Genomic DNA, 23,565 nt, shown 5'->3' with positions numbered 1-23,565 from the left:
GGAGGGTCCTCTCCCTGAAACACAGTATTTACAAATACATATATTAAACAAAACAAAACAAAACAAAACAAAAAAAAACAACAAAAAAATATTTATATGGCAAGTGAACCTTTTTAAATGATCTTGACAATAACCAGATATAAGTAAGGTAAAGGTCGAGTAACTAATTCTTATTAATTAAAATACCTTAAAAAAGATGAATAGGGTAAGAAAAAAATATTATAAAATGTTAGTCTACATAAACACTCTGAACGTTAAGGAAGATGTTGTTCATGTAAATAGCCATAAAATAATTAAAGGTTTAAGTGAATATAAAAATAGAGAATAAACACTTCAAGTTTGATGCAAGAATTTTAATTTAATAGTCTTGTAAAATAACCAAAAAGGTTAATTAAATAATTACATTTATAGAGTACTTAATTAAAGCCATTGCAAACACTAACAAGCATTTGCAATGCAATAGGTCTCACATTTGTGAGAGTTTAACCTATTGGCATTGTAGATGACAATACCTTTTATTTATCCATTTTGATAATTAACACAAAACATTGTCATTTACAATGGCAATAGCTCAAAATCTTGTAAATACGAGACCTATTTCACTTCAAAGAAGTGGTCGCCATTGTCCCGGGCTGCTTGGAAAGTGAAAGCACGCATGGCGGGCTGAATGTTGCAGGAAAGCATGTCGTGCCTGCAGTAGGAGAAACTCATTAAAGAAAATAGTGCTTATAGATTAAATAAGACATACCGTGTAACAGAGGTAAAAGGGCCTGTCCTCATGGGAGGTTACAAATGAAGACAAGGAGGGAGTATGGAGGGACTAACAAGCCTATTAACAAATCAGAAGCCAGCATTTACAAAGGACAATGACACAAGCCAATGGAAACTATGGGTGGAGAGTGGGTATAGCTTCAAGTCCATACTCGAATACAGCATGCCTCGCAGAGCAGTGCATGCGCTGCCTAGGCTCGACCTAAAAACGGCTAAATGAAAAGCTCCTGCTCTTCAAGAGCAGCTAAAATTGTTAATCACATGGCCTTAATTCATAATATAATAATAGACAGGACAACTTACAAATGTCAGGCTTTTTTTTTTATTAAGCAAAATAAATTGTAAATTACATATACTTACTTGGGATGAAGTTAAATTAAGATTTGCAAGTTACGGTTAGAATATGCACAATACTACGAAAAGAAAATATTCAAAATGCACACAAAAAAGAGAAATGGGGTGTAATTATAATTTTTAAAAGGTTGATAAAAAAGTATTTCAGGGGTAGAGTCGATGTAATGGTAAAATATACATAAAGACTATGGGCCCCATTACGATGGCGGGCGGACACGTGACGGAAAATGGGACCTACCTCCAGAGGTGCGGCGGTCCCAAGAGGTCAATTAGGATGCGCCCGCCACACCTTCAGTCACATTCTTGCCTTTAACATTGCGGCGGGCGGTGCTGTAATGTTAAAGAGGCATGTTGTGCACTGCCATGCATAACGTGACCGGCACCACGTGGTGCCTGCCACCTTTCGTATGGCATGGTACCCCCCCCCCCTTCACCCGAGAGCAGCCCCCTCACCCCCCGTAACGGGCCCCCAATGCAATTTCTGCAATCAGGTACATATGGCGGGCGGATCGCCACCTCCAGGCCGGCGGTGGCGATCCACCCGCCATCATAATAGGCCCCAATGTATTGGTAGGAGATCTAGTTGCAGCGATGCAATGATGGGGTTTACGGTACTGTAACAGAACTCTAATTTCATCAACCACAGAAGGATGAAGCATTAAGCCGGTCCTGCCAAATTGTAGGATGCGACCTGCAGGTTGTACACAGGGGCTCCGTAGCAAGAGATACTTCCTGGGATCTTGTGACCTCAACTTTAGGGAGCTTGAAACTCTTGATCCAACAAGTACAGATGGTACATGGGACCCACTAGTAGAATTAAGGTGTCGCAGTTCCCTCCGTACTGCAACACCAGTGACTGTACATGGCCTCATGTCAGTTTTTGTTCTCAACTGATCATTACTTCTGTGTGTCCCAGGAAACATTAACATCTCCACAACTGTATTTAAACCCAGGAGAGACACATGCCGATCAAATCTCTTCTTTCCAGCATGAAACGCCCTCAGCTCCACTCTACATATTCGCCTGTTGTGTTAAAATTATCATTAGCTCAACATCTCGATAGCTCGTGGGGTCTCTAGGTGAGGTCTCATGAACTAGACCTAGTACCCCATATGTGGCCGTCAGAACTTAGAACTCCTGTACGTAAGGCCTCCAGAAATCAGATTATACCTCAAATTGGGCCTCAAAACCTGGTCACAACACCCCATCTGAGACCATTCGCCATGTGTGCCCTCCAGAGTCAGTCAGTACACCAGACATGACCGCCATATTTTCAAACAGTATTCCAGCTGGGGTGTTAAGAACTGGATACAGTACAGTACTTGGCCATTACAAGTATGCAATGGTTGTGGCATAGCTTAAAGTAGTTCACCAGCTACACCTCCAGAAGCAGACTACACTCCAGGCGACACTCATACTTTCTGTGTCCGTTTCTAACAAGGGGACTCATTTTATAGGGAAAAAAAAACATGCACTGCAAATGGATATGCAAATGTTTGTTGTCCCATTATTTGACTGTGTCCTAGTAATGTTTCTCATATTCACCTGCTGATGCCAAGCTACTTGGCTCAGGGTGAACTCAAATCTGACCCAGACTGCATTAGGTGTTTGCATTACAGATTTACAAAACTGCAGCCAAGGTACCATCCTTGGTCAAAGTTGCGAAAAAGTAGAAAATCGAGACAGTTCTGAGTGCCACTGGTTCACGTGAACCACAAGAAAGTTATTTTTGAGAATCGGAAAAAATTACAGACATGAAAAATAAATCTGTGGTTAAGCGGAAAAGGTGGGCAGATTTCAGAGAACTCAAAATCCAGGAGGCAAGGCCCCTTTCGGGGTTAAACAGGCTGTGTTGCCTCTTCTTTACCATAAATAATACGTTTGAAAACGTAAATGTATGGCCTGCCAAAGGAGGAGTTTTAAGTCTATGGTTATCGGAGAAGTAATCCTATACAGCATCTTAATTCTGAGCCATCTTTCAAAATCTGAAGCTTGTTTCAAGCTTGAGCGCCTCACTTCCGGTAAAGTATAGGAGAAAGATTAGGTAATTTGCATGCTCCAGCCTTCCGTGCTCCATACCAATCATCATCAAGAGAGTGTAGGAGAGGAGAACTTTGATGCAGAAAGGGGAGCAGTAACAGTCCATAGCAGGAAGTTAGCGAAGAAAAACAAACGTTCGGAGGCTATATGGTTTCTGAAAATATTCTTTAAAAATTATGATTTTTTTTTTAAAAGAGAAAGAAGATGTGCCTACCACTCTTATCTGGTTGTAACTTGAATACATGTCGAATTTCTACATTTTGTAGGGCTGAAACGCCTAGCTAACCTTTATAACGATATTACATTCAATAGGTATGGGCTACATTGGTTATCAATTTTCCATTCACCCTCAGCTCTCCAGTGTGGACAGGAAGAGGGGGTCTCCATTTAATGGTTATAATCTCTGTGAGAAAAGATTCATGTTCTGTGCTTGTTCGTGGTTTGCATAGTGCTCTATGGTGCGCGACACCTGAAGCGTGTTGGAGAACCAACATAAGGCGACCACCTCAAAACAGTTATGCACATGCACAGTGATGATTCCAAACGTTAAAACGATTGATTAGAGAGGGAGAAAGCTGAAAAGATGCAGTGGTCATATGGAAGCAGGTATTGAGAAGATGTAGACCTATTGGTTTGATTGGTGTGATTATTGAGGAGGAGTCAGAGGCTAAGGACTTGCAGACTACCGACTTCAAGGGTGCAATTACTGATGAGTGGTGAGGGTGAAGAAGGAGCAGCAATACTCTTAGCCAGGATGGAGTTACCGATACGATGCAAATGGTGGCATCGATCTTATTGATAAGAGAAAATTACGGGTATGGTGCAGAATTCTTGATTAGAAGCATACAGTTGTTGCTCTAAAGTGGTTGAAGAGAAGCCAAACTAGTGATCGTAAGTATAAAGTAGAGGCACACGATGGAAAGATACTGCTTGGAAAACAGCGTACTGAGTCGTAAGAACTGGGGCTACCATTTAGAGAGTCAGACATACTCTTCAGATATCGGTGATAAACATTACCTGCACTTGGTCCCTACCTTGCCCCGGCAACGGGAGAACGACAGAACGCGGAGACCATTGGGGGATCCCTGGACCTCCTTGGAGACCACACAGAGGAATTCAGCCTGGTCCTCGCCACCATAGGTATAGGAGGAGCCGATGTTCACCAGCTGTAAAACAAGCAAATGCATTAAAAATAACTACCACCAGGCTGCTGACAGTCCGCTACAAGGATAGCTTGAGGTCTCCAACAGGAGGGAGGGTGGGATTTACATAGTGCCGCATGCCCATATGAAGACCATGGAGCACTCTAAAGTCAGGCTTTAGGAAGGAGAACAATCAACTGCCCTAGACTCGGCACAGATTACAGGATAATCATAGATTGTAGGGTAGTTCTAGCTGGTTGGTTCAACTAGCTGCTGAGAATCGAACCTGATCACAGGTCGAAATCATCTTGGACCAGCGACGCCTTTCTTCCTTCCTTGGTCGATAAAATGGGGAAGATTGATTGAGAAGTTTTATGTAGCACAAGAGACAATTCAGTTTGCGACATAAGCAATATAAATGGGGAATCTCTCGCTGAATACCTGGGAATAGAGCAGGGTGGTCAAATGTTGATCAAGAGGGCCAGAATTCATACTAGATTAACATGAGAACCAGTATCTATGTGAATGACTTACTTTTAGATTAGTTGCGCGTATTTTCATTTTACCCGGATATACTGCAAATTTTGAAGAGTTCAGGGCCTCCTGAACATATCAGGAGTAGAGGATGCAAATTGTTACTTTGTCAAACCACTAATCATTTCTGTAGAATTATTAAAAACACAATCTAGGGCTGAAAAAAAATTGATATTTTCAGGGGCTCGAGATCCAACTTAAAAAACTTTAACTGTCCCACACTTGCATTCTTCAACAGGCATATTTGCTTCCCTCCCAGTCCTTCTACATAACCTCCACCCCATTTCCCAACCAGTTACCTGTTCAAACCGCCACCCGTCCGACATGGTGGAGACCATCTGTGTGAGCTCTTCCTCCTGGCACTGCAACACCCGGTAGACGTGCTTTGGGGGAGCCTGAGGAAGACAGGAATGAGGAGGTTACGACAAGCAAGCCCCAGCGGAGTCTCAGGAACGTGGTAGGAGTAGCATCAAAAGGTAAGGAATGGTGGGGCAGTAAGGTGCTTCAGAGAAGCCTCAAGATGTGGTTGAGGCTAAAGGGAGGTTACGGTATAGACACCCCAGAGCCTTACTAGATGAGGAAGGGGACATTATGGGGCTTCTGGAGATGACCATGGGGCAGAACAGTGTGGAAGCTCTGCAAACCCACCATAGTGGCAAGTGGAGGAAATTTACTTCAGCCTTAAGTTACAGCCTCAAAGAATCTATAGGCGACAGTCGAGGCTTCTGTAGTGAAGGCAAGTCTCAGAGCCCCAACCGACTTTAATGGAGATCAAAGTAGCCTGCTGCAGGCCAGCCTCTGCAACCGAAGGACAATCAATAGCATAGGTCCGCTGAGGAGGCAAAGTGAGTGAAGACTCCTCACAATAGCAATTAAAAAAATAAAATCATTCAAAGGAGGTAAGCGGTGTTCTATCCACTACCACCTCAGAATCCAGTTGCCCACAGCCTGTACTCTCGGTCTTATACCCAAACAAAGAGTAATTAAAACTATGATAGATTATTTATTAAGTGCCAGCATCCTAGCTCCAACAGCATAGAAACTCTAACACATTAAAAGATGTGCTGCTCTAAAGAAGGCTGACATGGTGCCACAAAGCACTCCTTTTCCATTCATGACAATCATAGCTGGCAGTCAAACTAAATGGCAACAGTCTTGGAGTTTCCAAAATACACTTTTTGTAATATTATTATTGTAGAGAACTGGCTCAATTTGTAGTACCCCATAAATCTGCATACCGCATTGTGGTTAGTTGTAAAGTGGCTTGGAAGGTAAGGTTATGATCTGTGTTATTTTCACATTTTCTTTCATTTTGAAATGGATTTATAGCTTATTAAATAGGAGCCATCTACAAAACACCTCACAAACCAAGTCGTCTCCTGGTGCCTAAGTAAAAGGAGTCCTTATCCTCTCAACTGCATATATCCATGTCCATCGCTGCTGCAGCTTAAGTCAACACAACCCATTAGTCACAGTTTGTCATCTCCACAATAAACGTCAACAAATTTAAGTTTAAGTACCTGTTCATTTACTGGATATCCAAGTTTCTGGATTACACCATCTTTGCCCTTCCCTCGAATTACGATACAAAGGCCGATACTCCGATAAGTCTACAAATGGCTTATCTTAAGGTGGGTTACAGCATTTTTGGGAGAACTTTGTTGGCTCAATGCTGCATTACACCAAGAATTTAGTTTGAGGGGTTGTGGTCGAAACTTTAATCGAACCCACAAAAATTAGTACAAAGATACATTATCTTTCAGGTTCACAATTCATTTATTTTAACATTTGGAGCCTTTCAATACCTTCTGTGAAAACTAAAACACATTTCACCAATGTGCTTTTTTGAAATAAAATAATAAAGGGGGCACTTTAATAAACAAATACAAACACAATGCGCAAACTAGGTGTTCAATCGTAGAAGTTGAATAACCAAAGAAAATGTAGCTATAAATGAATAATGAATGAAATCACACTAGACGTCACCCATTCTAATTAAGACTGCTATAGGTGTGTGCACCTATAAAACTAAATATACAAATCTATTGATAAAAAACTAGAGTAGAAAAGATATGACCGGGAAAAAAAAAAAAACCACACACAAGCATGCACATCAAGTCAGTAAATCAGTTATTGTGTAAATCTTTTAACACTGACCTATCCCCCTACATTTTTTCTGCCTGGGCCCTGTATTTGCTCATAGTTAGAAAACGCTAACTCAGTAAGACAATTTTCGACCCTCGGAATATTAATGGTTTCCAAAATGTGAAAAACTGCTTCCTTTCTCTCCAATTCTAAGAGCTTGTCGAAATAATTTTAAGTTTAGTTAAGGCAATTACAGGGACTCCTGATTGACACATGCCTCAGAACTAGGACAATGCAAGTCATTTCCCGTCCTCTCGCTACAGAGTGCGTCCAACCCTCCTCAGATGACGTGTTCAACATCCCATTATCTCTGTACTTTGCTTCATCCACTTTGTGCAATTCCATTGCTCTTGAGATATTTTTAGCTGGGGCAGGAGGTGCACGATTTTCTAATATTTTCAGTCTGATATCCTAATTATTTTTTTTTCTCCTCAAGTGTTTCATCTTCTCCCTTCTTTTTACCAGGATCTCACAAAAGTCTGCACTGGTTGAGGAGCTCAAATGTTTGGCTGTCATACACTTGTCAATCAAATCAAGAAACCATTTGAATTTAGAATGCTCATGGCTCTTCACTGTCATGAGGCGGTGGCGAGGGGAATGCAAATACCCTCAAAGCACATCACATGGTGAAATTATGAAGCCTAACATTCACATTTGATGGATCACTCGTCATGGGGCTCAGTTGACTGAAGGACTATGCCCATCAAGGGAACTTCACAAGACTATGTGCGCGTTTGGTACTTAGGAGTTCTGAGGGAACGTACAATGGATTCGGATAATGAGGTTGTATGTGTGTGTACTGAGGATCTGATCAACATATGAGTTTGTGTGCACTGGGTGGAAGTGTGGGAGAGAGGGGAGATTAGGAAATTGGGTGCAATTGCCAAATGTGAAAGGAGGGAAGGCAGCGGACGACAAAAAAAAAAAAAAAAAAAAAAAAAAAAACAACAGACGGAGCAGAAAAGTTCATTACAGATACCTGTGTTAGATCAGAGTCTCTCTCCTCAATGCGATCCCGGACGAGTCTGATCAGCGACGAGATGTTGTAAAACTCCGCCTCTTCCAGAACACCTGAGGAGTAGAATAAAGAGTGCAGAGAAAGAGGGGAGCGCGAATGAGAAAACCATAACGGCGACAATAGGTGGAAAAGATTAAGAAAGACAACATTAAAAACTGTAGGACAAAAGAGGAGAGATTTAAATATGCAAGAATATTTTTTATAATTAGGATTTATACAGAACCCAGTATCAATTACAGGGACAAAGGGAGTTGATGGCATCTGGCAGGGTGCAGCTTAGACTCTGCAAACTTAGCAATTGCTCTAAAGACCTATCCAAACACAAAACCCCAGGAGCCTGCACTAGTGATTTGTCGTTCATGGGACCACTGTGTAGGGGACACCTCAAGTCTGATCCATTAAAATGATCTGTGGTCGTTTTGGGAGTTGGGTCAGGGATTCTGGTCTGTAGTATCTAGTACAGCGAAGTCGGGTCTCTGCAGGAGTGGACTCTTGGCGGAGATGTGCATTTGGGGGAGGAGGGGCAAAGATGAAACACCCAATCCCACCAACCATCCCATTTTCCTCAGGCTGGTTCTATGCAATTCATAAAAATTCTAAAGACTACTTTCAACACTTATTATAGACTCGCCTCATTCCATCACCACTCTCCGATTCATCTCTCCTTCCCTCTTACCGCAGCGTTACTTGTCAAGCGAATTGCAACGGTGGTTTCAGTGAGCTATCTTTGTACTATTTAAAGTGCACGAATACCTCGGTGTACTACATACTGTGTATGTAGTCAATAAAACATGCACTTTTTGGATTAGTTCAATTGAGAAGTGTTTGATCTGTTGTCCTGCAGAAGCCACTGGAGTCCGCTCAGGAATGGCTTGCGGAGAACATGAACAAACCATCTCTGGGTTAAAAGAGGGACTGAGGCAGAAACAGTCACAGAGGGGAAGAGACTCCGAGTGAGAGACAGGACAAAATAAAGGAGTGGGGAGCAGGCAAAGATAAGGGACACAAAATGAGACAGATGCGAATAAGACACAAAAAAAAAAAACACAGACCAGCACCAGTCACAAACATTTAGAAACAAAGAGAGGCCGAGACATACGTAGTCACAGACCGCTAGCTAACACCCTAGGAGGTGAACAGCAGAACACATTCACAAGGCAAATTTTCAAAAAAGACAGCATCATAATTTGCATTGCACACATTTGCACTGTTGTCAGAAAACACGGGGTCTGAACTCTTATAGGCCACAACTGCTTTGGGCAAGTTTTGGCCAGGTAAACATGCACAGAGGATACCGGTGTGCACTCACTGAGCACCACTATGGCACAAGAATGCACCAGCAGTAACCTACAAGGCAGGAAAGGTAACCACATTCCACGGTAGACAAGAGGGCCCTAAAACCTGGCAGTGTTGACAGCATCAACTGGATCGTAGCCGATATTACTGCCTCCCTGCATTCCAACCAAGTTTTGCTCTAGTCCACCTCTGAAGAGGAAAGGATCAGACTATATTATCTTTCTCTCTCTCTCATTGTCATGGTACTACATCTTGCCTTGTTAGATGTAGCATGATCGCATCATTGACAGAAGGCTACCAATCCCTCGCTCACCTAGCTTCAGGCCCAGACTCCTGCTAGGAGCCCTTCCTGAATCCTTGCTCTCCATCACCCCACCTACATTCACCTTCCTGCGGCACAGGAGGCCATCATCCACCAGCTTTTCCAACACTGCTCGTGTTCCAGACTGACCGGGATTAGCACACAAACAATAGAGCTGTGAAATGCCCTGCACAAAGGTTTGCTTCATTTATTAGAGTTAGTCAGTGCTCAGAAAGGATAAAGGAATTTAGTTATCCACACTCCAATATATACCATTCCGGAAGCTAAGAATTCAAGCCATCCTTTTCTCCTCATGACTCGGACATGGTGACCAAAGCTGGGCTGAGTGCAGGAGGACATGCTACTTTTAATCCATCAACATAGCTCAGCTGGACTAGGATAGCTCGGGTCAAGCAGTCCAGCCCTGTTCAACTGGGAGCAAACGAAAATAACTACTTATTTATTTTGGTGCCAACAAATTACATAGCAACACGTAAGCGTTGGTGCTTTTAGGAATGTTGAAGATGAACAAAATGTCGGCGTCAGCTGGATGGAGCGCAATTGATAGAAACCTAGAAATTCTGTCCTGGATTATGGAGTTTGACCAAGCAATACAGCACCCAGCTTAAGGTAGTATTTAACTGAGGAATATAAGCTGCACAGGCCAAGTTAACTGCTGAAGTAAGACTAAATGCCCTGCAGCCGGCAAACCTCATAATCCTGAGTCATGGACTGGGTTTGACCCATGGAGAGCGTATGTCACTATTGCACCTCAGGACAAGTCCTCGTAAACCGAGAACAGGCACATTCAACACGGAGAATGAGTCTCCAAAGTACGGGTGGTAGTAATACAAATGAGAGCACCAACTAAGTGGAAAGGGATCATCATTGCTAGGCCAGAAGATCTAAAAAATAAACAAAAACGACTCTTACTGTGGACAATATTGCGACAGAGCAGCATTCTCAAAAACTTCTAAACCACCAAATGATAATGTGTTTCCCCATTTTATTCTTCATTCACAGGCATACCGTACTTTAAACTATAGAGTAATCGAGTCCTGTTATCTGATCATCTTGAAAAATTCCACGATTGCCCGAATGTCAACCTTGGACTCAGAAGACCAGAATTCAAATTTCTCAACTAAATTATGTTTGATCCTAAAAAAAAAAAAAAGACATTCATGTACCTCAGCTCTCATATTTTACAAAGCAAGGTACAATTGAGAAGAAAAATAATTAGCTACACTAAAAACTGTCCTTAAGGTGGTAAGAGGCGCAATATGAATACATGCCGAACCACAGTAAACCATAGAGAAAACCTGCCTCCGTCTGACCAGCCATTCAAGGTGGCCATGACCAGGAACACAAAGCTGCAGGGTCATATGCAAGCACCTCAAAAGAACTGTTGCTTAAACTGAAGAGTTTGCTTGCTACCTTGATAAAATAAAATGATGCACAAGTATTTACTTATGGAAACCGTGTCGAGCATGAAGGCCAAAGTCAAAGAGCACACGAGGTTGGATAGACTACAAAGCAATTTACACCGTCGAGGTTGAGGGATTGAACTCGGAGGGGCCAGTCCAGGGCCACCCTAGGGGCACCACAAAGAATAAGGGAAAAGTGCATCAGCCTGAAAGCTCTTCCTTTCACTTCTGCTCCTCATCAGCGCTTTGGGGTGAGCAGAGGGCACCACAAAGCGCTACACAAATAATCACAATGTGCCTTAAATAAACTCAAAGGATCATGCAGCCAACTTCACATTACCCCAACTGGCCTTTCTCAGACTATAGCAAGAGCTGAATGAGTGAAAATGGAGCAAGAAATATCAGCTAGTCAACAGTCGAACAACTGGACCATGGAGTACTTTGAATGGACGCCGCTCGGTATACACAAGGGCTGGCCAGACTGATGTCCGAGGGCTGTAATAAAAACTAGTCTTTGTGGCAAGGGCACCCATGCAGGTCTTGCCAGGCATCCACCCACACTGCAGACAGATATACTGGCATAACAAGCACCACACAGATTTGTTTCAATGGCACCCACCCTCCTCCGCCAGGTCTTTGTCCAGCACCAACTTCCCATGGCGCAGAAAGTTCAGGATGGGCCCAAAGTAGGTTGGATCCCGGTCAATGAGGTACGCCCCGGATTCATCCTGCAACAAGAGGGAGAAGGACATTTCCAATAAAAATGGAAGGGAATCAGTGGGATGGAGAAAGGAAAGTGAACAGCTTAAGGAAGGGAGAGGGGTGAAGACAAATCAGAAGGATGGTGCAAACAATAGGACTTCGATATTCTACCCATTTTTATCTAAAGCTTTACAAAAAAGCAGGGAGAAGGGACAAAAAAAATTAACAGAAGCACAGGGCAGAGATAACAAGAGTACGCGGTAAAGGAGTTTTTAAGGAAAAGAGCGTGCAAACCAGGGTATTCACTGCATGCGGAACAATCTTTTGGTTATGTGGTTGTTAGGTAGGTTCGGACCCATAGAACTATTCTATCTTCGCCCATACTGCACTAAATGTGTATTTTGCAAATAGAAATCTTTTGCAGGGACATTTTTTTTTTTACCTCATACCACCATTATATGCAAATAACAGCCAGTCAGCCGATCAATTCCTCCCCAGGCTTTTACGATAGTTCAATAGCTCCTGCGCTCGTGCCCGGGTTGCACAATCCACGCAGGTGTAATCATTGGACTGTAGGGGTTACACACTTATAAAACCATTCCAATTCCGGAAAGCCACCCAAATCTTAGAATGTATATTGGACTCCAGATCAATGTCCATTTTGGCCGTTCTTCTTACTGCTTGTAACCAGTCTGACTCTTGTGGCGGGGCAGGTTCGATCCATTTTTTGCAAATTTCACCCCTAGCGAGAAGAATTATATAAAAGAGCAGGGCCTGTTTATCCCCAATAAGGGGTCTACTCGGCTTATCTTCTACTCCCAACATCATTAGTAAAAGGCTAACTTTAATGTTTGTATTTAAAATTTCGTTGGCTATCTTTTCCACTTCAGACCAGTATTCCTCTAGCTGAGAACATTAAAAAAACATAGGTCTGTCATCGGCACTCATTACTCCGCACCTACGACATTTGGGGGTGGTATCAGTAACAAACTTCACTAAATTTTTATTCGTGTCCAGTAACCAATTTCATTAAAAGCTTAGAAGAATTGATAGTACATCCTGCTCTACGATATAAAAACTTTCTGGTCCTAGGTGACCTAAATATACATTTTGAAGATCCACGGAATAAGGAAGCTAACAATATATGCAAAGATTTTCTAACTCTTAATCTAAGACAAAAAGTGGAGACACCGACGCATCAAGGTGGCCACACTCTTGACCCCATTTTCTCTAACAACATGGAGATAAAAGTCGATACACCATGGCCTATTCCATGGTCCGACCACTACTTGGTCCGGTTTACCTTACCAGCCCATAGAAGAAGGCAAATACAGGAGAATAGGGAGATTACTACTAGAAAATGGAATAATTTTAATACTACTTCCTTCACCCAGGCACTATTGAAAGATATACCTTTGTTAGATACCGATATCAATCTAACCAACTTGAATCTGGAATCATGGATCACAGAGGCGTTAGATATAACTGCACCGTGGAGTAAGAGAACCCCTAAAAGACACAAAAAAACTGCACCGTGGTTCACTGACGAACTGAAAATGGCTAAGGGAAAATGTAAATCGCTCGAACGAGCATGGAGGAAGGAATACTGTAGTAAGGTGAAGGAGGAGTACAAAAAGGAACTAAAGCAATATCATGCCCTTATAAAGAAATCCAGACGTACTTTTTACACGGAAAAAATTGAAGGAGCCAGTAACTCATCCAAAGAAATGTTTACTTAACTTAAGTCCCTTAGAACACACATAGATAGAGACGACTCGAGCGTATCTATTGACAATTGTAATGAGATAGCCGAGTTCTTTTCTAATAAGGTGACTAAAATTTACGAAACTTTCCCTGCAGAGGCTCGCCAGGGTACAGGCCCATTGCAAGAAAGACAGGAATTTTTCGCAGGGGTGACTCTGGATACATTTGATGTCTTGGAAATCGACGAAATTACCGCCTTAGCCAATGGCATAAAGTCCGGTTCCCCGCTTGATCCAGCTCAACCTAGAATAATAATGGAGGGAGCCAGTGTTATTATGCCGTATATAGCAGGTCTCATCCAGCGCTCCTTTCAAACTGGTATGGTTCCTGCAAAATGGAAGCAGGCCATTGTCAAGCCTTTAAAGAAAAAGCCTTCATTAGATATAAATATTTTTGATAATCTTCGCCCGATTTCTCTCTTACCATTCGTGGCGAAAATTGCGGAGAAGATAGCAAACAAACAGCTGGTAGAACACTTAAATAGGAATGATATATTGCACCCCTCACAATCAGGCTTTAGGAGTGCTCATTCCACTGAGTCTGCGTTACTCATGGCCTCTGAAACTCTGAGAAAATATGCGGACGAAGGACAAACAGCCGCACTGATTCTGTTGGATCTCAGCGCGGCGTTTGATACCGTTTCCCATAAACTGCTCCTGCATAGGCTAGAGGTGTGCGGTGTAAAACACAGCGCACTCAAGTGGCTAGAATCGTTCCTCTCGTCAAGAAGTTTTCAAGTTTCACAACAATCATATTACTCGAAGAGTTTTCCCTTGTTGCAGGGAGTTCCACAGGGATCAGCACTGAGCCCTACTCTTTTTAATGTGTACGTGGCACCTCTGGCAGAAAAAGTGGAGAAATATGAGGTATCAATAGTGTCTTACGCAGACGATACGCAGTTGATTGTCTTGCTCTCTCAAAACAAGGACCAAGCAGCTGTTCGTTTTTCTGAATGTCTAAAGGAAATAGCACTCTGGATGACAAATCAGTGCCTTAAACTAAATGGCAGCAAAACCGAGGTCTTGGTCGTAGGGAAAACACCATCCATTTGGTCAAGTGCATGGTGGCCTGACGCTCTGGGCACACTACCTATTCCTAAGGCGGAAGTAAAAAATCTTGGAATATGGTTCGATTCTGATTTGACTTTCGAAAGCCAAATCAGGAAGGTAGCTGGAAAATGCTATGCCACAATAAAAACCTTGCAAAAAATACTAGACTTATTACCACCTAATACCAGGAAGACCATTGTTCACTCTGTGGTAACTTCGCAATTGGATTATGGAAATGTTTTATATCTTGGAGCCACCAAGAGGGACATGGCCAGACTGCAGAGAGTACAGAATGCAGCAGCTCGGCTGGTGCTGGGGCTGCCACGAAGAACAAATGCAAAAAAATCACTGACAGCTCTCCACTGGCTTCCGGTGGAGAAGGGAGTAGTATTTAAGGCAATGTGTCATTGCCATAGAATTCTGCTAAAGAAAGGTCCTAGGTATCTGCAACCGTTAATCACGAAATACATACCAGGGCGCTGCCTTAGATCATTAGATAAGGACTTGGTGATCATACCAAGAATCTTTAGAGCCAGAATGGGCGAACGTTCATTCAGGTACCGAGCTGCAAAATTATGGAACAGTCTTCCTGTTAACTTAAGAAGAGAACTATGCGAAATTAAGTTTCGTAAGCTACTTAAAACATGGCTGTTTGTTCATCCATCTCTGGTATAATTTTTCCGTTATATCCCTTTCATCGGTCAGGCGTGCAGAAACCCATCTCTCTTCTCTTTGAACTCTTTAAGCGCGGGGACACACCGGTAGGTGTAACCAGGCGCTATATAAATGTATAAATAAATAAATAAATAAAGTCTATTTGCTGTAAAGAAGTGGTTCCTCTTCAGGTTCGATGGTTTGACTGTTTTATAAAGCAGCTTAAAAGAGAGGTGCCATCATTTTTGAGGCTCAGAGATCTGCATCACCTCATCCCAAATTTCATAGGGGGCTTTGAGTTTTTTCTCCTCGGAAGTCAATGTATGGTACCATTCACTTACTTCCTTCTTCACTATGGTTTTGTTCTTTAATTTTTTTTAATTTTTTTTCAAACTCCCAAAAACCCTTAGTCTTGTGCCTATTTGCCTCCCCCCAGGACTTCAGCTGGAAAAAATTAAACCGAGACAGAGATCCCCATGTCTTACTCCATTGTATTTCCCATGGCACCACTTCATTCATCACTATCTGCTTCCCCCCCAAACCTCTATTCCTGCCCTCCTGAGTGGGACACTCATTCGATCTTGCAACCATTCAGGCGTACCAGGTGAGTCCCATATTGGAGCCTCTCCTGAGTATTAGCAGATTCCCAATATATTCCTGATCTTTACCCACAAGATAAGCGCTGCCTTCAACGTCTTTAGCTTTACTTTAATAAAAAATCTTTGCACCAAACTTAAACAGGAATCCCTTCCCACCCCACTCTTTAATCATCTCCTCATACAACCCTCCCCCCACACACCCTGTGTCCTGGTGTACATAGTAAAACCCTGCAATTTTTAAACTGGAATGCCATACAGTATAGTTTTAAGTCTGGTAGTGCAATCCCTCCTTCTGCTAATTTACGTCTAAGTTTCTTCCAAGACATACGTGCACCTCTATCTGCCCAAACAAAGCTGATCAATGTACCCTGTATTTTATCTATTGAACTGCTCGGGAACGTAAGAGGTATACAATTAAAAAGAAATGTAAGTTTCGGCAGAACCACCATTTTTATCAAATTGACCCTTCCAAATACCGTTAACGGGAGATTCTTCCACCTAGTTAATGTTCTCTCGATTTCTTTTGTAATTCTCTCAAGATTATGTTGTGGAATATCCTGCACTGTATTAAGAATGTTAATTCCTAGGTACCTAATCTCCCTCTGTGCATTCCCCCTCCAATCCGGGACGTTCCAGCACATAATCCCGTTTCTCCCTCCCTCCCCCCCCCCCCCCCCCCCCCCCCCCCGTTTACTAGGTATGCGGATAGGGCCCCATATTCATCTGCCAATTGCTCTACCCTTGGAATTGTTGTAACCGGGTCTGCTATATAAATGATTAAATCATCCGCATATAGGGAGATTTTTTCTCTCTCTCAAACATACCTACACGAAGAGACTTCACCTGGTTATCCTAATAAAGCGCCTGAGCAAATGGCTCGATATATAAATTAAACAGCAGGGGGTGAAATTGGACAGCCCTGTCATGTCCCTCTCGTGATCTTAAAACTCTTTGTAAGGACTCAATTTAAAAGAATCCTAGCTGTAGAACAATTATATAGTGTTTTTAATGTGTTTATAAAAAAAGGCCCAAATCCCATAACTTCTAAAACTACCCATAAATACTCCCAGAAAACTCAAACGCCTTAGCGGCGGCGTCCAATGTGACAACCGCCAATGGGAGAGATCTTTCTATAGCAACATCGATACATCCTATTAGTTGTTGAGTCAACTCACATTTGTCTTCCGGGGATAAACCCCTTCTGATCCTCTTGTATTAGCCGAGTTATTACTCTGGATAACCTCCCTGCTAAAATGCTGACAAAGATCTTATAGTCAGCATCTGGCAGGGATATTGGCCGGTACGATTCTGCCTTGGCCAGGTCCTTAGCAGGTTTCAATATTAAAACTATAGAGGCTTCACGCCATGATTCTGGGGCCTGTACTCCCCCTCTATATATCAAATTGAACAAATTCTCCCAGGTAGATAATATTTCATCAATTATGATTTTATATACTTCGGCTGGGAGAGCATCAAGCCCTGCCGCCTTCCCATTTTTAGATTTGGACGCGGCAGTCACCTATAATCCAGGGACGCTGCTAGCTGTGCTGTGTGTATGCCGTGTTCTTAATTATTGCCTGAAAGTTTTTAATCGCTATTACTTTGCTGCTAGATGATCGCTCAGGATTTTAACATCACATTGTTTTAATCTGTTTGTACTCGTGAAAGCTCTCACCTGTTCTTTTTCCCTGGCCCCGGTCCGATGCCACAAGTGCCGTTGCGCGGAGGGCTTTTGGGAGCAGATACCACTTACTGCTGGGGTTAGCGCACCAGTCGTTTTTGGCGCCCCCGCCAGTATTTTAGGCCACTGAAGGCACACTCACAGCGGACGCGCCAGAGGCAAGCCCGTCTGCGCCAGAGGCAAGCCCGTCTGCACCAGTCTGCGCCTGGACCGGGCCCAGGGCCACCCCCCCCCTGGTCGTGAGCTTCCAGACCACAAGATACTCAGCTATTCAGTCATGGAACTTTTAAATCTACGCCCAGCACCTATTAATGGATGCACACGTATGGTGCTAGATGCCAAAAGTGGGCCTTTTAAAGCCTGTTCCCACTGTAACTACATACCCTCTTTATGACTTAATCGGCAGGCCTTTATAGTACACTCCTCTCACCTTGACAGTGGAAACATTAGCGCAGCACTCCTAAACGTGCGCTCTCTAGTTATACACAAACACGAAATAGCGGACCTGTTAATTGATCACAAACTCGATGTTCGTTTTACAACGGAAACTTGGACAGATCCTTCATCAGGACCGGATCTCACTGATGCTACCCCAGAGGGCCATTAGCAGTCGCACCCACCTTCACAATTTGAGGGGATTTCTATTTTCACTTAGAAAACCATCTGGATAATAACACCAACACTTTACTTTCAGACTTGGAAGCAGTGGGTTTATCACAGCGAGTTTTAAACGCTACACACCAAGCAGGCCACACTCGACGGCCTTTTTTCAAACTCCCAAGCCATTCGTACACTCCCTTTAATTTGGTATGATCATCATGCAATTATATTTAATATTCATATCGACTTCAAGCCTCCTTCTAGTACCTTGAAAACTAAGCCGGGTCTTCTAAAAGCTTGGAAAAGCATAGACCCCCAGCTTTTAAAAACACACCTCTGCTTAACCCAACCAGCAGTCCCGTCAGATCCCAACGTGGCCTCTGCAAACTATACCAACTGGCTAAATGATGCATTTAACCGGCTGGTGCCAAACAAAATTATCTAAAAAAAAAACGGAGCTAGCAGTCGGCCCCTTGATTTTCCAAACTCCCCAGAGAACAAAAGAAATTGTGCAGGAACTGTGAAAGAAAAATGACGTAAATCTTATGACTGTCAGGAGAAACTGGTTTATAAAGCAGCACTTACTAAATATAAACTTTTAATCGCGCAGGAAAAAAGTAGATATTACACCACTCAGATTGAAGCTGCGCAAGATTCTAATAAGCAGCTATTTCAAGTAGTTGCCAAACTGTCAGGTCAAACATCCTCCTGCAACCTGGCCCCTACACAGTCACTATGTAACTCTCTAGCGAATTACTTTGTTGGGAAGGTAAACGATATTTACTCGAAATTTGCATCTCAGACCAACACCACTGTTGAGTTGTCAGTAAGGGATACCACTGAATACTCCTTATTGCAATTTGATAACACTACATCTGATCAGATTGATAATACAATCCCCTCCGTGAAATCAGGCTCCGCCACTGACCCTTGCCCTCCGGCCACACTTTTACCAGTCATAGATCAAGTGGCACCCGTCTTATCCAGTATCTGTAATACTATGTTTGCTTCAGGCATTTACCCCACGATTTGGAAGAAAACGATTATAAAACCACTCTTAAAAAAAAAAGCAAACCTGGATCCTACTGACACCAAAAATTATAGGCCAATAGCTAGCCTGCCTTTTCCGGCAAAATGTTTTGAAAAGGTGATGAACACCCAACTCTGCAAGTATAATGAAGATCACCAGTTGTTAGACGACACTCAATTTGGTTTTCGTAGGGGCCACGGAACGGAGACCGCACTCAAAGCTGAAGATATTAGAATCAACATGGATCAGGGAGGCACAGCTGTTCTTGTGTTGCTGGATCTCTCAGCAGCTTTTGACACGGTCGATCATGCCATCCTGATCGACCGGGTTACTAAACTGGGTATCCAGCAAAAAGCCCGAGCACGGTGGACCTCTTTCCTCGCCAACCGTATTCAGTCGGTAAATTTTGGCAGCTTTCAGTCTACCCAACTGACCCTCCCGTGTGGCGTCCCGCAAGATTCATCCCCAAGTCGACACTTTTTAACATCTATGTGTCTGATTTAGCCAGAGTTATTAAGGGACACGGGATGGGCCTTACATCCTACGCCGACGATACTCAGTTGGTGTGGACTATACATAATGATGGGTAAGAGGTAGCAACGAATTTTCAAAGAGGCATGTTGACCATCAGTAGTTGGATGACCAGCAATTGCCTTAAATTGAACTCTGATAAAACAGAGGTTATGACATTCGGTAAACTATCCCCCGTCTGGTCTTCATCTTGGTGGCCTCCTTCACTGGGTCCTCCTCCACCCCCAGTTACTAGGGTCAGGAATCTAGGCGTCATATTTGACGATAGATTGACTTTTCTACCTCATGCAAATTCAGTGGTTTCAGCTGCATTTTACAAACTACGAATGATAAAAAAGATTTTACCATTTCTTCCTGACAGGAGGAAAAACTCTGGTTAGTACACTAGTCATGTCTACCATTGACTACTGTAATGGGCCTCTTCTGAATGTCCAAAACAAAGTCATCCATAAACTACATTCTATTCAGAATGCAGCATCCAGGATGCTGTCAGGAACCCCTAAATATAAGCCTCTATCTCATGTTATTCAGAAATATCACTGGTTCCCTGTGAAGAATCGTATAATGTTCAGGGCCTTGTGCATTGCGTACAAGACTTCTCGCAACACTGGACCTCATTTTCTGATCAGAAAACTAGCGACTTATATTCCAGCTCGGGCTCTTCGCTCATCTACTGCATCTCTGCTCAGAGTGCCACGCACTAAAACTGCTTCATGGGGCGATAAACGTTTCATTGTCGCCACTGCTAAACTTTGGAACTCGCTCCCATTAAAGATCAGAGCATGCCAATCTTTATTAACCTTCAGGAAAATGACAAAAACATGGCTGTTTACTCAATAAGTCCCTAGGTATAGGGTACAAGCTGGCTGTCCTCAGTGCAGAGACACCCACGGGTAGATGAGCGCTTTATAAACAAACATTTTTTTATTGCACCTCTTATCTCTTCTTGTGTAATTGGAGCTTCCAGTATTTCTTTCCCTTCTTCATTCAGTAACGGGAGATCGAGCAAGCTAAGCCAGCATCTGACCTTTGTGGTGTCAGACGTAATATTTTCCGTGTAAAGCTGTGAAAACAATGCGACTATGTGCTCCTGCATAGAATCCCAGGTATCCAATGTTTCTGCTGTTTCAATTTTTAGCTCCTTTATATCATTCCTTAACCTTTCCACTCTCGCTTTCCAGGCAAGCAGAGCTCCTGCTTTTTCACCGTATTCGAATTCCTTTATGTTCGCTGCTTGCCATCTAGCTTTACACTTTTGTTCCCTCTTTATTTTGAATTACATTTGTGCCTTATTTAACCTCTTCCATCCTCGCTTTTTCTTCCCCTATACTCATGGAATATAGCGCCTCCTCTAGAATCCCAATCTCCTTTTCCATATTCTCTAGTTCTAATCGTGCTTTCCGATTTTCTGATAAGGTAAGGCTTTTTAAAATTCCCCGGATATATGCCTTAAAGGCATCCCATACAATACCCAGGGGGGGCAGCGTCTTGATTATTTACAAAGTATTCAGTTGTTGATTCCTTCAAAGCCAACTCTACCCCCTCTTCTAGAAGCAATGCACACCTTAAAGTCCATCTCCTAGGTGGTAGAGGCCCCAGAGCTTGTATGGTTACCATTACAGGCGAGTGGTCTGAAATATGGGCAGGGAGATGCTTAATCTGCTTTATGTTAGCTGCAAAAGATCTATCGGCTAAACAAAATAGTCAAGTCTCGAAAAGTGGTGATGTTTTTTACTGTGATACGTATACCCCCTTGTTTTGCCCTTCAAGTGTCTCCAGACATCCACTAAGTTGAAATCACGTATCATACTTTTCAGGGCATTCCTCATTCTAAGGACATACACAGTCTCTCTTCTTGTGGACCGATCTAACACAGGATCCAATTTTTGCAGGGACATCTTAAGAATTTTGGGGGTCCTGGGCCAAACCTAGTTTGGGCCCCCCCCCCCCGTCATTAACCGCTTTAAATTGTTGATCCAATTTCAGCTCTTTTGTGCCCTCTTTGACCAGGTCACTGACACTGCACTGGCAGACTGGTCCAAATTCTAAACATGAATGCATCTAATATTCAGGGATAATGTATGGTTTAAATATTGTAATATAGCAGCTGTGCAATATTAATCCAAATAACCTCTGTGACCCACTGCAATTTCTCATATGTGAGCTCCTGTTTGTTCTAAAAGGAACATTTTTATGGATGCTGCATGGTGTTGAAAAACAAACATTTATCTGGAAAATGTCTAACAACTCCCACACGTTACCCGTATTAAAAACAATCTAGGATTAAAAAATCATTCAAGGTTATCAGGGAAGGACTGCATGGCGAATAGAGCTCAATCATTCAGGGGCCCCCTCAAAGCCTGTGGCCCTGAGCCGGAGTCCATTTGCCCATGCCTTAAAATGTTTCTGATCTTTTGAGCTGTGTCGTCAAAACTTTGCATGGGAGACAGTACACTGCGCCCACACCAATGAAAGTCGAGTGCAGCAAACCCACAAAGTGTCGGTGTACGAAAATCTCAAAGCCACAAGGCTACAGGCCCAGGGGAGAGGGTCTGTTAATTTCTAATTTAAATAAGTGTTTTACCATGGGTAAAGATTCCAATATGGTCAGTGGTGTGCTAAACAGTGCAAGGTGACCAGGCGTCCTGGATCTGGCCAGACAGTCACAGATTTTCCCCAGCTGTCCCGATAGATTTCAGGAAATGTAGCTCATGTCCCGGTTTTTAGAGAGGGTCGACTGAAAACGGTGGCAGGCACATTTAAGTTTTGCAAAGCAGAGATAATTAGCAGCTGTTATAAGAAAGTAATTTAATTAATAGGAGAGATACAGGCTTTAAAAATTGCATTTTATTTATGTTCTTACTTCCTCTTCTGTAATTTTCTGCTAAGGAACACTATTATACGCGCTCGGTTGAAGTAAAATTCTATTTCTGGGAAATGTCCCGGTTTTTGGCTTTAAAATTCTGATCTCCCTAGAACAGTGGCTAAGGCTTTAAATAGATTACAGTAAACGGGTAATCGGACATCGGGAAAGAGAAGCTTTGTTTCAAGGTGGGGACAAATCGCACACGTTTAGTGCATCTGGAGGTGCTCGCCCACATGTGTGATGGACAGACAGGCGTTAACAAGGGATGTGGGTAAAGGGGTTGCGCGCCGAGTGAAGAAACAAAAACACTGCTCTGGTGCCATGCGCGCACTCCAGCTAGGAGGATGTTAAGCAGGTTCCAGTGCCTCCAAACGAGAGGATGAAGTTGGACTGTGGGCCAGAGAAAACTAAGCTGCCTTCGTCGCGCTATTTTTCCACAGCTTTTCCCCAAGGGTAGCAGATGGAAAACGAGGGAGGGGAAGGGCGTTAGGGTGACTGTTGTAAGACTTTAGAGGACAGAGCAGAGCTATCGCTCTCTTCTATACCCTTCAGAGATGTTAAGAACATGAAAATAGGTGGTGGCTTGGCGCAGTACATAACATTTTCTTTCCGCCACACCCTACTCACCGTCTCAGACTGAAGGTCCGTCTCCTGGCACAGCCTCCACAGGAAGGACTGGGGCTCACGGCCCAGGGTCTGGCGGGTGCTGAGGAAGATTGTGCCCCCCACGTTAAGCCGTACCCACTGGCTGCCCCCACCGCTGCCTCCCCTCTGAGGGGGGCCCCGCTGGGCACCAGACACCTCTCCCGCTCCTTCCATCTGCTCCCTTCGCCAGTATCCACCTCTGGGAACAGGTAGGTGCAGCAGATGCAACAGCCCCAGGGGCTGCTGGGAGTCGTAGTTTGGAAGCGAGCCCAGCCTCGCACAGGTGCACTGATCCCAGAGGGCACAAAGCTCATCAACAACCTCAGCACTTAACTCCTTAATCACCGGCAGGAGCAGCCATCCTGTGTGTGTCTACTGCACAGGAGGACACCCCTGATATAGGACCAAGCAGCGCACAA

General features: G+C 43.3%; 1 protein-coding gene across 1 annotated transcript in view; it reads right to left on the bottom strand.

The window, feature by feature from the left end:
- The window catches only part of KCTD17 (potassium channel tetramerization domain containing 17), a 39,286-nt gene extending 15,946 nt beyond the window's left edge, over positions 1–23,340 (bottom strand). The window contains exons 1-5 of the mRNA XM_085601344.1: positions 23,129–23,340; positions 11,645–11,753; positions 7,966–8,057; positions 5,141–5,236; positions 4,200–4,331 (exon numbers count right to left, since the gene is read on the bottom strand). Coding sequence (XP_085457470.1) covers positions 4,200–4,331; positions 5,141–5,236; positions 7,966–8,057; positions 11,645–11,753; positions 23,129–23,320 — 621 coding nt within the window. The 5' untranslated portion in view covers positions 23,321–23,340. The remainder of the gene's footprint in view (positions 1–4,199; positions 4,332–5,140; positions 5,237–7,965; positions 8,058–11,644; positions 11,754–23,128) is intronic.
- Positions 23,341–23,565: the final 225 nt, after the last annotated feature.

Source organism: Triturus cristatus, chromosome 4_2, assembly GCF_964204655.1.
Source record: "Triturus cristatus chromosome 4_2, aTriCri1.1, whole genome shotgun sequence".
Lineage (NCBI taxonomy): Eukaryota > Metazoa > Chordata > Amphibia > Caudata > Salamandridae > Triturus > Triturus cristatus.
Note: the sequence above shows the minus strand (reverse complement) of the source record. Positions and strands in the feature narration are given on the sequence as shown.